This window comes from Vipera ursinii (genome assembly GCF_947247035.1).
Source record: "Vipera ursinii genome assembly, chromosome: 2".
In the NCBI taxonomy this organism is placed as follows: Eukaryota; Metazoa; Chordata; class Lepidosauria; order Squamata; family Viperidae; genus Vipera; species Vipera ursinii.
Genome location: NC_139513.1, coordinates 234,974,498 through 234,992,589, shown reverse-complemented (window position 1 = coordinate 234,992,589; position 18,092 = coordinate 234,974,498). Strand labels below are relative to the sequence as shown.

At 37.1% G+C, this 18,092-nt stretch overlaps 1 protein-coding gene across 1 annotated transcript in view; it reads left to right on the top strand.

The window, feature by feature from the left end:
* Positions 1–18,092, top strand: part of CNTNAP4 (contactin associated protein family member 4) — a gene marked incomplete at both ends in the record, with an annotated part of 283,127 nt that overhangs the window by 248,290 nt on the left and 16,745 nt on the right. The window contains 3 exons of the mRNA XM_083353791.1: positions 1,942–2,069; positions 4,878–5,048; positions 10,585–10,803. Coding sequence (XP_083209917.1) covers positions 1,942–2,069; positions 4,878–5,048; positions 10,585–10,803 — 518 coding nt within the window. The remainder of the gene's footprint in view (positions 1–1,941; positions 2,070–4,877; positions 5,049–10,584; positions 10,804–18,092) is intronic.

Sequence of the window (18,092 nt, the reverse complement as noted above, 5' to 3'; positions counted from 1 at the left end):
GAAAAGAACTCAGGGAATCTGAAACTGGATCTCTCTGAAAAACTTTAGTTATTATACCCTGTGAATATTTAATAAATATTGGAAATAAATATTAAGTATACTAAATTGATTTGGAGCATTTTGATAAATTGCTTTGAACCAGTTCAATAAACTGAATTGATGGTTTAGTTTGATCATATTCAGAAAACATGTCCAGTTCAATCTTGATGGATTCATTTAAATGTACATAATGCATCCTAACTGATTTCATTGGATTCAGATGTTTTCTGGACATACATGTATGAATTTTAATAGTGCAAATCTGAATCAATTTGGATTTATATCAGTCCAATTCATATTTACTTTTTAATGCAATTTGAGTGTCCAATGAAAACTGAAAATTTTTCTCAATTAATTTCAATGTTTACACAATCCTAATAACTTGTTTTCAACTTTTTTAAGGTTTAAAAGGAATAGTTGCCTGTTCTAACTTCAGAGGTGACTGATTCATAAAGCAAGTCTTTGCAAATTTTTATTAGCGAAAAATATATCATTAATTTCCTTTTTTTTATAAATTCCACAGATTTTCTTCAAAACAATTGTGCCCTCAAATACCCAAAAAAGGTTAAGATTCTCCAATCCTTACTGTAATGCAGGCATGTAAAACTTGTGTCATCACATGACATCACACGATGTATGAGGACTTTTCCCCCATTGCTGGCAATGGGGTGGGCACGGTTTTAGCATGATTTATTCAGCCCACGAGCCTGCAGTTTGACATGCCTGCTGTAATGAAAGAAACCTAAACATTAGATATTCTTTGTTGGAAAACATGAACAAAGTTAAGAGTTGCATGTTATCGTGCAGCAATTAGACTTCAAAAACCATGATGACCATTTGGTCCCAAATTATTGATTTGTCACAAGAACAGAACATGGTTCTGGTTTGTAATTCCCTGTCAGAACACATGCTTTGTAAGAGCACCCTCCCATATTCAGGTTCTTGGAGGTGTCTGCCAATTAGAGTCAGAAATGTCTTTCAATCAGTGTCAACATTGCTGAACTGACCTATATTCTGATTCAGTACAGGTGGTCCTTGTTTAACAATCACTCAAATTTTGGGCATCAAGTTAATGCTTACAGCCAATTCTCATATTTATAAATAGTTACAACGTCCCTAAAGTCACACAATCACAATCTGGCTATTTTGATGATTGCCTTGTAATTATCATGCTGCAATATCCTCTGCAATATCAGTCATATTTGTAACCTTCGGTGCCAGCTTCTGACAAGCAAAGGCAATGGGGAAGCAAGCACGAAGTTGCAAATGGCAACCACATGATGTCACATTTACTGCAAGTGTGGGATTGACTTAAAGATAGCACTTTTTCACCATGGTGTTTGGCCATGGAAATTCCAGTCCTAATTATTATAATTAAATGAGCACTACCAGTAAATAATTAGTCCAAAAAACATAATTATTCAAGATTCCCTCTATGCAAGAATACAGCATTTACACTGTATTTAATAAGTTCAGCACTGAGTCTAGGGAATTAAAGCCATTCAATTCAATAAGCTGAAATATTTTCTGCTATTTATCATTTATTTTCTTTCTTGCTAAGCTACATGGGGCTCTGTTTCTTAAAGACATCGACATGTTATGAATAATTACCTATTTACTGTAAGAGGTCAATTAGTTTCCTAATAGAACAGGAAAATTCATGGTTACGTAAAGCTAGATGCTGTGGAGCTATAATGGTTTCATTCTATCATTCATGCTATATCAGTTTTTGCTACTAAAAATACTGTAATGTTCCATGCCATGACTATCTTATCCATATATCCTCTTCAAAAGCAGTTGTTGTTGTTGTTGTTACACACATTTATAAAGGTAGTATTCTTCCATAGGTCTGAAAGGTGGTCATGAACATTTGTTCTGAAACTCTCTCTTTATTTGGGACAGGACAAATGACACAGGACTTCTGTCCTACAAAGACCATTTGCCAGTAACAGAACTGGTCATCACAGATACAGGCCGTCCAAATTCTGAAGCAGCTTATAAACTTGGACCTTTACTTTGCCAGGGTGATAGTAAGTAAATCAGTTGTGTGATTTAGTATCAATTGAAATTTCTCCCTCTCTCTCTCTCTCTCTCTCTCTCTCTCTCTCTCTCTCTCTCTCTCTCTCTCTCTCTCTGTGTGTGTGTGTGTGTGTGTGTCTGTGTGTGTCTGTGTGTCTCTCTCTGTGTGTGTGTGTGTGTTCATGCACACAATTCATAGGATTTTCAGGTTAAATTTGAATCCATTTTTTCCCTGCACAGTAGCTGATCATTGGACAGGGAAAGGGCTGTTTTCCTCTCATCAGTGTTATGAATATAAATAAATAATAATAATAATTGTTTATAGTGTACATTTGATCTGGAAATCTAAATCAAGTCATAACCTTCTGAAAACGGCAAAGGTTACTTTTGCAGCTAGGTCTATGCATCTCTACGCTGAGTGATTCTTATTTGAAAATAAAAGTGTAGATTTAATATCATACTTGAAATATAAACTTGAAGCAACAAGATAATAAAGCACATCCAGCTCTTGTATCTGTAAAAGCTGATGAAATGTAATTTAGATTAGAACATTCAGCACTGCAGTAAAATGATTTTGAGTAAGTTCTTACTTTAAGTTTGCTTTCAATAACTTTGGAAGCATTTGAAGCTTACGTCTGCTCTATTTTCTGCATCACTATGAAACATTTTGGGCATACACTAGTGAATCTAGGAAAATGCATATATATATTTTTGCTTTAAGAAAAATGCATATAGCAAAGATATATAAGTACAAAAAAGATACATTTTATATACATTTCCCCAGAGTATAGACTATTGCATTTATTTGTTCAATAATAATAATAATAATAATAATAATAATAATAATAATAATAATAATAATAATAATAATAATAATAATAATAATAATGTTGGAAGGGACCTTGGAGGTCATCTAGTCCAACCCCCTGCTCAGGCAGGAAACCCTATACCATTTCAGACAAATGGCTGTCCAGTCTCTTCTTAAAAACTTCCAGTGTTGGAGCATTCACCACTTCTGGAGGCAGCTTGTTCCACTGGTTAATTGTTCTAACAGTCAGGAAGTTTCTCCTTAGATCCAGGTTGCTTCTTTCCTTGATTTGTTTCCATCCATTGCTTCTTGTCCTGCCTTTGGGCACTTTGGAAAATAGCTTGAGTCCCTCCTCCTTGTGGCAGCCTCTGAGATATTGGAACACTGCTATCATGTCACCCCTCGTCCTTTTCATTAAACTACACATACCCAATTCCAGCAGCCGTTCCTTGTATGTATTAGTCTCCAGTCCCCTAATCATCTTTGTTGCTCTTCTCTGTACTCATTTGAGAATAAATGAGTGAGGTTTCTCTCTTTCTCTCTCTCTCTCTCTCTCTCTCTCTCTCTCTCTCTCTCTCTGTGTGTGTGTGTGTGTGTGTGTGTGTGTGTGTGTGTGTTTGTAGAAAATAACACTGAGGAATTTGAAAAAGTAAGAAAAATATAATGTTATATTATGTATATTTTGTTCTTAATGTTAGAACCAAATCAATGTATCTTTTCTGTTTAGTTAAGAAACTTATCAGTTCAGATGTTAATAAATCAGCACATGCTGGAATACTGTGAAATTAGATAGAAAGTGCTATCTATTTATATCCTGTCTTTCTGATCAGAAAATTCCCTCAAGGTGTTTTACAAAATTAAAACTTTTAAACAAGAAGATTAAAAACTAATACAAAGTAAGAAAAAAAGAGAATCTATTGAGTATAACTGAAACTTGAGGTTTAGAACTCATTTGTAATTTATCTATTATATTTTTTTTGGAAATGACATTTCTAAAAAAGAAAGAGACCCTTGAAACTAACCAGAGAAAATATATTTAGCTTTCACTGGTTGATATTGTCTGATTTAATTTACCAAATGATATACAGCTTATGAAAGAGATAAATACATAGACGTACATATATATTACAATGGTATAAAGAGATTTAAATATGCGGTATAATTGCCAACAAAGTAACTTTAGGACTCAACTTTCTTGAAAATTGATAAGGAAAATCAATTTCCTAACATGCTCATGAACTGCATAATAACTGGTATTTCACGTAAGACTGATAAGCACTCTTAGAAATAGTATAATAGCCTTGTTCTAGTCTTTGGATGGGTGGTAAAGCAGTGAAAATGAAACTGTAGTGTAATTTCCATTAACTAGGAATTAACTATTACCTATAAAACCTATGTATGCAAATACATGCATTTTAACTTTCCTTCCTTCCTTCCTTCCTTCCTTCCTTCCTTCCTTCCTTCCTTCCTTCCTTCCTTCCTTCCTTCCTTCCTTTTAATATTTGTAATCTACTGGTTGGTCTTCAAATGGAACCCTAAGCTGGTCAACAATCAAAGATGAAAATAAGAAAAGTAGTAGACAACAAGAAAAGAACAATCAAAAGTTCACAAGAAAACAGATAGCAACAGATATAAACATAAGGGAAGTGTCTTTCAGATTCATGATGATGGGATTGCTTTCATCATCCTCAAAGGCCATCAAAGAGGGCCCAGCATGAATCTTTCCTAGTTGCCAAAATGTCATACTATTGAGAAAGCAATTGAGAAGGTCCTTTAGTATCACCAATTTGATTTTTTACATTGCATGATTTGGAATTAAGCCTTTGTAGATGATATGGGAAAAAGGCAGACTTCAACTACATGTGAATTGTGGCACTTATGAATTGAGCTTCCATTTCAAAGGAAGGCATTTAGTGCACTATTTGGGGATAATTAATATATCAGATGCCAATTCATTAACTACAACTATATGTGTAATGGAATTTTCTACCTTCTTTTTTTCTATATATAGGAGAGTTTTGGAACGCAGCCTCCTTCAACACCGAGGCCTCCTATCTCCATTTCCCCACTTTTCATGGAGAACTAAGTGCAGACATGTCCTTTTTCTTTAAAACTACAGCTTCTTCTGGTGTGTTTTTAGAGAATCTGGGAATCAGAGATTTCGTAAGGATAGAACTGCATTGTGAGTCACATTTAAATAAGTTTCCATTGGTTCCTTTTGAGGATTTATTTTACATATTTTGACCATGCCTTGATTGCTAAAGCTGTTTGAAAATTTGAGAGGTGGCTTTACTAAAGCCTAAAGACGGAGTTGAACAATCACAGACTACAGCATATGAGCATTATACTATATGTACCTGCTCCTCTAATTTCAAGATTTCAGTAATATCCTGCTTCTTCTCATGGTTTTCAGGGCAAATGAGTGCTCTTCAGAAAGTACAGGTAGTCCTCAACTTACAACCACAACCGAGCCCAACACTTCTATTGCTAAATGAAACATTTGAGAAGTGAATTTTGCTCCATTTTATGACCTTTCATGTTACAGTTAAGTGACTCACAGTTAAGCCAGTAACATACAGTAGTTGTTAAGTGAATCTGGCTTCCCCCATTGACTTTGCTTGTCAGAAGGTCGCAAAAGAGGATCACATGACCCCCATGACACTGAAACCATCGTAAGTGTGAGTCAGTTACCAAGTGTCCGAACTTTGATCACATGACCCTGGGGATGCTGCAAGTGTCACAAGTGTGAAAAACAGTCATAAGTCACTTTTTTCAGTACCATTGTAATTTTGAAATCTCTCTAAATGAACTGCTGTAAGTCTAGAACTACCTGTAGTATAGTGTATTTGCAACACTGTGCAGTTTGCATGAATAACATTTTGTGTTAAATGAAGTCATCTTTTCCTAGGACTGATTGTATTATAGTATCAAATGATATCTATGGACAGCTATCTGTGTCTTCACTAGGGAGGGGAAAAAAAACCCATGTAAAATATAATAATTCCATATTTAATTACAAAGATTCTTACATTGTATGAAAACTATAATATTATTTTAAGAGTTTTGTTTTGTTTTGTTTTACAAAACAGAAGATAGGGAATAATATCCAAGTGGCCCCTGGTTTGGAGTTCTTTCTTCACATGTAGGCTTCGGAGACCAAGCTTTTAACAGTCAGTCTGCACTGTGCAACTATTTTCTTTCTTTTCTATGCTTTGCAATACAATCATATATAACATTTATTCTGCTTTCCTGATAAGATGTAGTTTCAGGCAATACTGGGGAAAAATTTGAAAAGTTGAAGAGAAAGGCAGTGCATCAACTTAGAAAACAGACTTCATTGTTGAAATTTGCTGACTGGCAGGGACTAGCAATGAGTATCTGTTCCACATAGTTATTGTCAAGGGTTTGAAAATGGCAAGCAGTCTGCCAATGCCACAGATTCAAGGTGTGTTTTTTTTAGCTTCCAAACACTAAAAGAAAGGGGAAAAAAGATGGAGAATTTACATAGATTAGAGCAGCTGAGTCAGTCTAATCTATGGCTAAGTGTTGAACTAGAAACAGGGTGATCCAGCTATGATATAGCACATTCACTAACCTTAGTCAGAGATGTTATCATTCAGAAATTTTGAAAAAAAAGACTGCTTGGGATATATAATCTGAAGAGAAACCAGATAAAACTCATGAAGAAATAAATGCATTCTCCATACTTTACAATAGAAGTTTCGGATTTCTGTAAAAAAAGAGATGGGAGAAGATTTGACAAAATATAATAATTTTACCTATCACCTTTCAAAAAAAAAGTTCTTGTTCAATTATTCAGATACTTACTGTGGAATATGATAGCGGATGGACTTTAAATCAAAATGTCCTCACAGGATAAAGGACACAAATTTGCTCTTTTTCTAATGTTTTGTTATATTAAATAACAATATAATTGCCTTGCCATCTGGTACATTGATGGGAACTGCTATAAAATACAGTGATGCAGTAGCCTCAGAGAATCATGAAACCAGCATATAACGGAGCATTGAATTCCACACATTCAAGCTGGAATCTTGAGAATTATCAGACTCTTATGGGTCATTGGTAGACCAAACTGAAGATGGTGGCATTTCTTTCATGAAGAGTCAGAATGCACACAGTGCACAATGCAGGGACCAATCTGATGCTTCATTTACATAACCAACAAGTAGTTCCCCTATGTTGCTTTATGCACCAAAATGTAGCTGTGCTGCTTCTCCTGTTCTGGTGGCATCACAAATCAGGCTGCATCTGCAGAAGTTCTGAATGCATTTTTGTTATGATGGTAATTCCTGCTTTGTTGCAACAGAGAAGACATCTGCAATGCTTAAAACAAAAAACAAAAAAACCTCCTTTTAAATTCTGTTGAAACCTTTTGCTGTTCAAATGCCTGGATCTTAAGGATCTGTAAATAAACCAAGGTCTAATTTGAATTATGATTCAGTTCAAATTTACAATTTAAGAAGTTAATCCGATGTGATTTTTGTCTCAGTTTCACGATTATATTCAAAGATATATTTTGAGAGGTAATCTGCTTGCTTTTGAATTTTTTTCTTTGGAATTAACACATATCTGGTCAGTTATTGTGAATCTTCTGAATGCTGACAGTCTCATGGTGGCGTTTCCTCTCTGTTAACAAATGGAGGGTGTAGAGGATTTTGTACTTTCAATTTCAGGTGAAGAAAACTATTTCTTCAGGTTTTTAGTTGAATTTTATGTTGCTATTCCCTTTACTCGCAATATCTATCAATGAAGTCCTTCCTTTGAATCACAGTTAGTACCTAAACAAGCTTGAACTGTATCCTACCTTTTTGATTGGCTTCCATTATTTTTGATTTGTTGATCCACACTACCAGTCTCAGTTGCGTTCATAAAGGATATATACTAGACATAGAATATAGGTCAGTTATAGACATCATCAGTAGGTTCAGACTGTTGCTAAAGGTGCCAGAAGCTTATAGGAAATTGCAAGCCTCATTGTACAGGTATATGTCTATTTACGTATTTATATTTTTTTTTAATCTTCCAGGCATTTTAAAATCATTAGTTTGTTTGGTGTTTTTTTGGAGAGCATTCAATTTTAGAAAAAGCTTTTAAAAAAAGCTAATTATATGTTTTTTTTAATTCCTTAATTATTTAAGAAGCAGATTATTTCATTGACCCAGGAATATATATTAAATATGTAATTGATGGTTTCCATGAGATTCTTGTCTGAAGGTTTGCGCACTTCTAGTCTCTTGCTAATTTATCACTCCTCCCATATAGATCCTTGCTTATTGGGAGTCCTGTTTTCGGTAAAACATGGCCCAACATATTTAATTTGATTATTTTGCTATCCCAAAGCTGATTTTGTTTTAACCACCAAACAGGGCCACTGATTTTTATGCTGAGTCAATAAATGATTCCAGGAAAGAGCCCTGCTTGAAAAAATGATTAGAAAATAAGTTCTCTTAATTGAGACACAGGAGCAAAATTCAATTGACTGGTTCTCCTCAATGTAGTAAACTCTGAATATAAATGACTTTACTACTCCATGCTAGGTTATTCATTTCAAGTTATATTCTTCAAGTATATGTGCCGCACTTGAAATATACAAAATCTGCTACTTAATGCCTTCCTTCCTTCATTCATTCTAGAGGTATATTTTTCACAAAACCTATTCTTGAAAAACAAATATATTTTGACTACCTCTTATGAATATTCTTTTCAGTATAACACCACTCAAAAATGAGATGAACTAAACAGTCTACAGTGAGTAGTTCCATTGAGTAAAAAAAGTATATTTATGTTGAGAAGAGCAGTTATGTGACTAAATCTGATTATAGCTAAACTCACGACCTGCCTTCCTAACAAGGAAGCACTTGAGGTAACTAACATCTTTTGCCTCAAAAATAATACAGCAGATTCAAGTATGTAGCTTGCATCCAAATGTTGGTTTGTCATAGTTTTAATGTACAGACTAGCCAATAAATGATCTGGAGAGATTCCATTTACAAATTTATGTATAAATGACTTTTCACATAAATTTACACTAGAATTATATTTCAGTAACTCCTGTTTCAGACAATGATAGGATGTCTACATAATTTCAGACAGACACTTCTTTTAGCTCAGAGATAACTCACTGATTTTCTTTTTTTAGCATAAACTTGCATGTTTGCCAGCCAAAAAATTGTAATCAACACACCTGCATTTTCTAGGTTGTATTACCAAGGTTCAGGTTCAACATATCAAAACGGACATTTTTTTTCAGATTTTTGCCTAACATGGACATAATATGAAAGAGGCTGGATTTAAGGGCCCTACAGTTACTATGCAACTGAACTTCTACAACAGCAAAACATAATATTACATAACAGGGAAATAATTCCCTTATCACTTTGCCTGCCATGGGTATTGATTCCATGACTTTCATTAGAGCATCTCTGATGGCACCACTAGTGGTGAGAGGGTGAAAAAGAAAAGTCCAGCACATAGAGATATAAAGGGGATCCATTGAGATCCCAGTAAAGTTGTGAATCTGACGATACAAATTTCCTATTATAAGACATTTGTATGGGAGAGAAAAACATACAAAAAATCCTTGTTTACACTACTCATATAGTCCAGGTCTAGAACAAACAGTTTAACACACACGCACACAGACACACACACACACACACACACACATTCTCTTCTGATAGAAAACAATATTTGTAGCTCAGAGTTGAACTGTGGGGTCCTTGATGCTCTCTGAACTTGGTGCTTTTCTTGCAGACATTTCATTACCAAACTAGCTAGCATTATAAGTGCACCAAATATAGAAGAAGTCCCTGCCATTCTTGTAAATAAAAATGTTTCTTCTAAAAAAATAGCTTTGAACTGCCAAGACTTCCAAGAGACATGGGAGTTATGTAGCGATTTTCCTGGCCACATCTAGGCCAAATCAAATAGTGTTTTAAAAATGCTTGTAATTGAATATGAAATATTTGCTGAGTTCTAGAAATTTTCTATGACAATATGTACAGTGAGTTTGGCTGTTCCAAGTTGTTTTGTTGTCTGTTTTAACTGATGCGAGTTTTTACTTTTGCTTCAGTTCAGACCTATATTGGGAACTGAATAAGCACAACAAGTTTTATGGGTAGATAAGAAACTTTTCCAATACAATATTGAACTGGATACGGTAATTTATGGCAATCGTTTTTTTTCAAAAGAAGCATTTTTGACCAAATATGAAAATATTTGGCATCTATAGTTAATATTTAAATTCTACTCCATTTTCTTGAAATAATTCCAGATGGGTTGAAATTGTTATTAAAACTATGTAACAGAAAGTAAATTTAATACCAGTCCAATAGAATATTTCAGCTAAATATACTATTTTATTTGCAGCAACTCAAATCACTGTACCTATTTGTACATCAGAAAGCAAATTATACTTAGCTGGTTAATATTCACATGCATTATTTCTACTATAATTTCACACCTAAATTATTTTTTGAGTTTAAATAAAGTATTATTTTCAGCATCTATCCAATAAGAACATCAACATTGATGTATAAAGTCATATTTCCAACAAACTACATTGAATCTAGTCTTTCATTTAGAACCAAAAAAGAAAAATACCATGTTTTCAGTATTTTGAAATTTTTGTGTTTTTTTTGTGTGTCTGTGTGATTGTCATTCTAAAGTGTCTTAGTTATTTTTAACTTTTGTAGCACCACTTGAAGTGACATTTTCATTTGATGTGGGAAATGGGCCTAATGAAATCACAGTGCAGTCACCTATTCCCTTAAATGACAACCAGTGGCACTATGTGAAGGCTGAAAGAAACATCAAAGAGGCGTCTTTGCAAGTAGACCAGCTTCCTCAAAGGATTCACGCAGCTCCATCTGACGGGCATATCCGTTTGCAGCTCAACAGTCAGCTCTTTGTTGGTAAGTCCAACATTACAGAATGATTTTAGGTGTTCACATGGATACAGTGGCGTAGCGTGGGTTGTCAGCACCCGGGGCAAGGCAACCGGAAGCGGAAATAGAGGGGCGGGTGGGCGGTGATGTCACGGCACCGCCGAAAAGACGCACCCCGCAGCGGCGTAGACTTTCCAAGAAGAGTCGCGCGCAATGCGGGATGCTTCCGGGTCCCTCTTGAGGGCGGCTGGGCGGGGCTCCGACCTGCAAGAGCTGCTGCATTCAAGCTCGCACGTGATAAAGCCACGCATGTGCACGAAGCTAGGCCGGCCGGCCGGCGGGTCCGTCTTCGCTCGGCCAAGCCTGCCGGGGCGCCTGCGGGGCGCTTGCGGTTGGCCTGAGCCTGGGCGGAGAGTTGGGCGCTTCTATTTATTTTATTCAGTTTATGTGGCCGCCCATCTCACCTGCCAGACTCATTTCGCTTTGCAAGAAAGAGCAGCTCAAGAGCGGAGCCAAGCCAACTCTGTGCAGCCCTTGGGGCTCCCTGAGCAGCTCAGTGTGAGCGCCCCCCCAGATGTTGCGCCCGGTGCAGCCGGCCCCCCCTGCACCCCCACGCTACACCACTGCATGGATATAATCAATAGCCATTTGACTTTCTTCGGGAAAAAAATAGATGTGTTTTAGGCAATATAGGACAACTTACATAATGCATGCCAATATGTCATAATTGAAAGTGGTTCCTATTATAAGATGAAAATAGAAAAATAGCTCCATAAACAGATGAAATGTCAACTGCACTTCATGGACTTAATTCATATTTTAGTAGATATATTGAAATATGCCATTCAGAAAAAAGCATGGGTTTGTTTGCTTTTTGTTTTTTAAATCCAGTCTATCCAATAGTCTTGTTTTTACCTGCTGGTCTCTGATCCAGATATTAGCAAAATCTGATCTAGATGAGGCTTGGAAGTAGACAAGGTCTGTTTAAAAATGACCCCGAATTAAAGGAACAAGAGTCCTTTTCTCTGAAAAATAAGACACTATTTTGTAACCAATGTATAAGTAAATAACTATAAAATGATTTTATTGAAATATTTCTGATGATACCCATTGTGTGCAACATGTATTAATCAAACTATTGGTGTTAATTCTGTAAGGAATAAAACAATGTAAAGGAATAGAAAAAAATTATTAACCAAAATGACAAAATTCCCTTTAAGTTATAATGGAATATTTTGTCCAAGATTTTTTTAGTACCTACATGTGACAATAAAAAGCCATCTTTTTGATATGCATTATTTTTCACTTCTTGCTTTTAACAAAAGGTCCTGCTCTTTTGTCAGATTCTCTACTGTTTGGAAAGAATTGAAACATTAGTCTGTTGGCAGTTCCTCAAATATCTATGCAATTATTCTTTGAGAAGCTAGATGACGGTGAGGCAGAAGAGAGGAAGAGCATCTTTTATGGATTATAAAAGCTCTAATGGAGAATGTGTTCCTAGAGATAGGGCTTCATAGGTCATAAGGTACACCTTAAACTGGGAACCCTTAACCCATGATTAATTAATATTTTGCTGCAGCATGCTGGGTTAGCTGAAACTGCTAAATACATTTTCAAGAACAAACCCAAATCTTTAGGAATTGTAACCTGCTTTATTTGCACAGGGTAAATTGAAAACGCACTAAAGGGTGCCTTTGGATTTAGAACTGAACTTAAACATGTAGCAAAGTTGCAAACTTGAACCATGAAAGGTAAAGTTACCATTCAAAAGAGTTAAATATTCATTTTTTGAAATTTATTTATTTATTTTATTACATTTATATACCGCCCTTTCCCTGAGGACTCAGGGCGGTTTACAGGGAATTAAAAACCAACAATACAAAAGTTAAAACCAATTTTTAAAAGATTAAACTAACCCTGTGCAATTAAAACCCCAATTAAAATAAATTACTCCTCAGCCTGGGCCCGAGAGCTCGAAGAGCCAGGTCTTCAGGCCCCGGCGGAATGAACGGAGGTCGGGGGCAGTCCTCAGCTCCACTGGCAGCTGGTTCCAGAGGGCAGGCGCCCCCACTGAGAAGGCCCTGTCCCTGGGTGTCACCTGCCGGCAATATCTTACCGGTGGGACCCTGAGCAGACCCTCCCTGTGGGAGCGCACTGGACGAAGGGCATTTGATGCCGGCAGCAGGTGTTCCCTCAAATACCCCGGACCCAAGCCATGTAGGGCTTTATAGGTAATAACCAGCACCTTGAATTTCACCTGGAGGGCAACCAGAAGCCAATGCAGCTCGCGGAGTAGAGGTGTTACGTGGGAGTATCGGGAGACCCCCATTACAACTTGCGTGGCCGCATTCTGCACCAGTTGAAGCCTCCGAGTGGTCCTCAAGGGCAGCCCCATGTAGAGAGCGTTACAGTAGTCCAAACGGGAGGTCACGAGTGCATGAGTAACTGTGAGTAGGGCATCTCGGTCCAGATAGGGACGCAACTGGCGCACCAGGCGAACCTGTGCAAAAGCCCCCCTGGTCACGGCTCCTATGTGGTCTTCAAAATTGAGTCGTGAATCCAGGAGGACGCCCAAGTTGCGAGCCCTATCAACGGGGGGTAACACCTCACCCCCCATCGTTAGAGGTGGAATAGTCTGGTTAGCCCGAGATGCCGATATGCACAGCCACTCAGTCTTGGCAGGATTGAGACGAAGCCTGTTTCTCCCCATCCAGACATGGACCACCTCCAGGCACCGGGACATCACAGCGAGGGCATCACTGGGTTGGTTCGGGGTGGAAAGAAAAAGTTGGGTATCATCAGCGTACTGATGATACCCCACCCCAAAACCACGAATGATCTCGCCCAGTGGCTTCATATAGATGTTGAACAGGAGAGGCGAGAGAACCGACCCCTGAGGAACTCCACAAATGAGAGGCCTCGGGGCGGATCTCTGCCCTCCCGTCAACACTGACTGCGAGCGGCCCAGGAGGTAGGAGGAGAACCACCGTAAAATGGTGCCTCCCACTCCCAACCCCCTGAGACGCCGCAGCAGGATACCATGGTCGATGGTATCGAAAGCCGCTGAGAGATCTAATAGGACCAGGACAGAGGAGCAACCCCTATCCCTAGCCCTCCAGAGATCATTCACCAGCACAACCAATGCCGTCTCCGTGCTGTGTCCGGGTCTGAAACCCGATTGGTACGGGTCCAGATAATCAGAAATCCCTTTTAATTTTAAACAGTACCTTTGTCTTTGGATTAATCTTCCAGTTTTTGTCTTTGTATACTTGCTAACATTACAAAAATAGCCTAGCGTCTCTATTTGAGTTTGTGAGATCATTGGGGCACCATTTATGGATTTCTTAAAGAATGAAAGACACACAACTGCAATAAAGAAACAAGTTTGCAAGTTCTTAACAACTACACATTCCTCAATATAAATCACACTTTTGATTATGACAACAGAAATAATAGATCACACAAACAGCAGGAAAGACAGAGAATAGCAGGAAGCCAAACATTCAGAAATCTGGGCCATCAACAAATCAGATTAGTGGAAGTAAATATGATCTACTAATCTACTAAACAATCAGGTCATGCCTAGCAAGCAAGTGAAATCAAAACAAAAGCTGCACCATTTTCAGCCACCAATTAATTGATACTTTTCAGTAAATCTGCTCTAACTTAAAATCTTAGACTATAAATATTGCAAGCCAATCATCATTTTTGAATTGTTGTACTGAGGAAACCTGACTCCAATATAGGGTTATGATTCTACAGAAAAAAACCAATCAATACTCAGTATTGATTTCCCAAAATCCAATCCCTCCTCCCCGACTATTAAGTGAATAAAGAACTTCTTAACCCACAGAACCTGAGTAGGTGCACGGGGTTTTAACATAGAAAATTGCAAACTGTTTTGGTGTTGGAATTAAAGTGTGAAGCTTCCATGACACTAAAAGCTTTGAGAAACGAAGTGTTTTGTCAAAGTAAAAAAAAAAAAAGGAAGTAGAGAAAATAGGTAAAGAAGAAAGTCAATGTTCTAAGCCTAGGGCAAACAATTTTTTCTCCCACATGAAGAATTCTGCTGGCATTTGAAGGGCATGTCAGGACCCCTTTCTTGCAAGATTACCTGATACATACCTTATACCCTTTTGCTATACCAGTCATTCTTTTACCAAGACTCAGCTGTCAGAATGTTAATGGGAAGAGTTGAAGAGAATGTAGAGCATAATCTTAGTTTGAAAAGAGACTCCTTTAAATATTTTTATTTTATTTATTTTGTTATTCCATATTGCTGCACATAGAGGATCCTGGAAAGTATTATTGAAGCCATATTCTTTTTCAATTGGGCATGCCAGCCAGACTGTTACCAAGATATGAGGACACAAACTTCATTTTCTTTTCCATGGGAATTATTCCCTTCAATTAACATGTTGATCTGCTTGCTAAACTACTGATCTAACTTTGAAGCAAATTGGGCGTGTGTTTAGAAGGGGAGAAGGGATGCAGTGGCTCAGTGGGTTAGGACGCTGAGCTTGTCGATCAGATGGTCGGCAGTTTGGCGGGTCGAATCCCAAGTGCCGCATAACAGAGTGAGCGCCTGTTACTCATCCCAGCTTCTGCCAACCTAGCAGTTCAAAAGCACATAAAAATGCAAGTAGAAAAATAGGGACCACTACGGTGGGAAGGTAACAGCGTTCCGTGCGCCTTTGGTGTCTAGTCATGCCGGCCACATGACCACAGAGACATCCTCAGACAAGCGCTGGCTCTTCGGCTTTGAAACAGAGATGAGCACCGGCCCCTAGAGTTGGAAACGACTAGCACACATGTGCAGGGGAACCTTTACCTTTTAGAAGGGGGGAGCAAATCATATAATACTACTTTCAGCAAACTGATTTCTCATTTTTTTCAAAACACAAATTGGTGTTCCACATTGATCCATTCAGAAGCATAATCCACTCCAGAAATAATAATCTCTTTCCTAGTGATCACAAGCCTGGCAGGTACAGGATCACTACTTCCCACTTACCCATTGAAAGAAAGGAGCATACACACAAGTGTTTATATATATATATAGAGAGAGAGAGATGTGTGTGACCGTTTGGCAAAGAGGAAAGATTTCTCTGTTGCTGCCCCTCTATTAAAAGTAAGAAAGTGGAAAAGAATTGAAAAGATGAAAAGATGGACCAAGAAAATACAAGGGCAGTTTGGAAATAAACCTCTGTTTTGTTATCAATGACAGACACTCACAGATACAGAACTTTTATTATACACAATAGAAAACTACAACATTACATTACTTTTTGACATAATTGCCATTCAAATTGAAGCACTTTTCATAATGTCTTACAAGGTTTGAAATTCCTTAATAATAGCCGCTCGGCAACAATTCTTAGCTATTGGGGGGGGTGATCAAAAACATCCCAATGGAACTGCTTCAAAAGTTTTTGGGTGTGTCTAGCAGTGTGTGGGTGAACATTATTGTGAAACAACACCACAGCGGAAGTCAGCATGCCATGATGCTTGTTATGGATGGCTCATTTGAGTTTTCATATCATTTCACAATATACTTCTGAACTGATGATCAAACCATGCTCCATGAACTGCACTAGCAGAATTACTTTGGCAACTTCACATTTGGTGGAATTTTCTATGGCACCACTTCTGGTGTGGTGTTGGTTCACAATAATGCTCACCCTGCACACCGCTAGATGCACCCAAGAACTTTTGAAGAAGTTCCGTTGGGATGCTTTTGATCACCCTCCAGATTTGGCACCAAGCGTTATGACAAGTGCCTCAATTTGAATGGTGATGATGTAAAAAATTAATGTAATGTAGTTTTCTAAACATAAAATTCTGTATCTGTGAGTGTCTGTCATTGATAATCAAATGGAGGTTTATTTCCAATTTGCCTTCATAGTATAATTTCGTGCAAATATTGAGTAAAAATCTTAATTTTAATTATGATCACTTGCATAGAAGTAGTCATCCTGCTCTTCACTGTTTCAGTCAGATGTCACTTAAAGTATTGTATTCTGTTATGCATACCACAGTTTTAAAAGGACATTTATAAATTGGAGCAAGTCGAGAGAAGGGCTACCAAGACGCTGAAAGGACTGGAAATTCCTGCAAGGAACAGTTAACAGAAATAACTATTACTGTAGGAATGTAATAAGAATAATAATAAGAACATCTGGATGTTAAATGGATTATTTTGGGTAATATTCAACTTCATGTTTTCATGTGATTTCTTTTAACTCCAGCATTGAGAGAAAAGTCTAGCTTCCTTTCATAGGCCAAACTGCTATCAAGAAAATGCTTATTAATGTTTTTCCTTGAATTTTACTATTTTTGGTAACTCTGCAAACTTTCATTCATTAAAAAAAACAACCCTGAAATTTCTTTCCTATGAGATGGGTGGTTATACTGCACTGGAATGTAAATTTACTAAGAAGGAACCAAAATCGAATGAAGTGTGGTCTCTACATGGGTATAAGGCTTACATCAACTGATAATGTAAAAGTAAAAGTAATAGAAAAATTAGGAATGTTATGTAATTATTACAACTGCAATTATTTATAGATCAGAATTGCAAATGCATTAATTGTCTGCTAATATAGATGAACTGAAGAAAATATTAATGGCTATTCCCAGGTGCATAGCTTGTTCATGTACATTTGAAACAGGTTTTTTTCAAAAAAAGAAATCAATAATTTCCTGTTGCTATTCTTTCCCCAATCCTAGAAGATTGTTTGGGGTAAATAGTTAGCTTCCAGTAAGTCTTAAATTAGTAATTATTTTTTTTCTGATCTTGACACACTAGGTAGAAGGATCACTTTGCTTATTTATTTATTGCATTACCTTTCACCTCCTGTAGCCAGCTTCCTGAAACTGGATTTTGAAACCTCTGTTTCCTGGAAGAGCCAGAATAGTATAAATATTTATTTTTTCAAAGCTGCTGAGAATGTCAATTGTTTCAAAGTAGTGATGCAAAGCAAGCAGGAGATATAATAAACATTAAAGTGAATGTGCCAATATAATGAATTAGAAAGTCCATCCTGTTTCCCATGGGTGAACCAGGTGTCATGATGATGGGTCTAAAATGCTTGTGCAAATTTCACCATAGTCAAAACATATTTCCTAGGTTTTTTCACCGCAGCTTACTGCTTAGCATGTTTATAAAATGTAAGATTGGAAAGCCCTCTGGGTGATTCATTCTTATTCTCTTTTAGCTCAACTCACCTGATAGGGTTGTTGTTGTAGTGAAAATTAGAGAAGGAAGGAGTATTAAGTATGTTTGTCACCTTGAGTTATTTATAAAAGGAATAAAG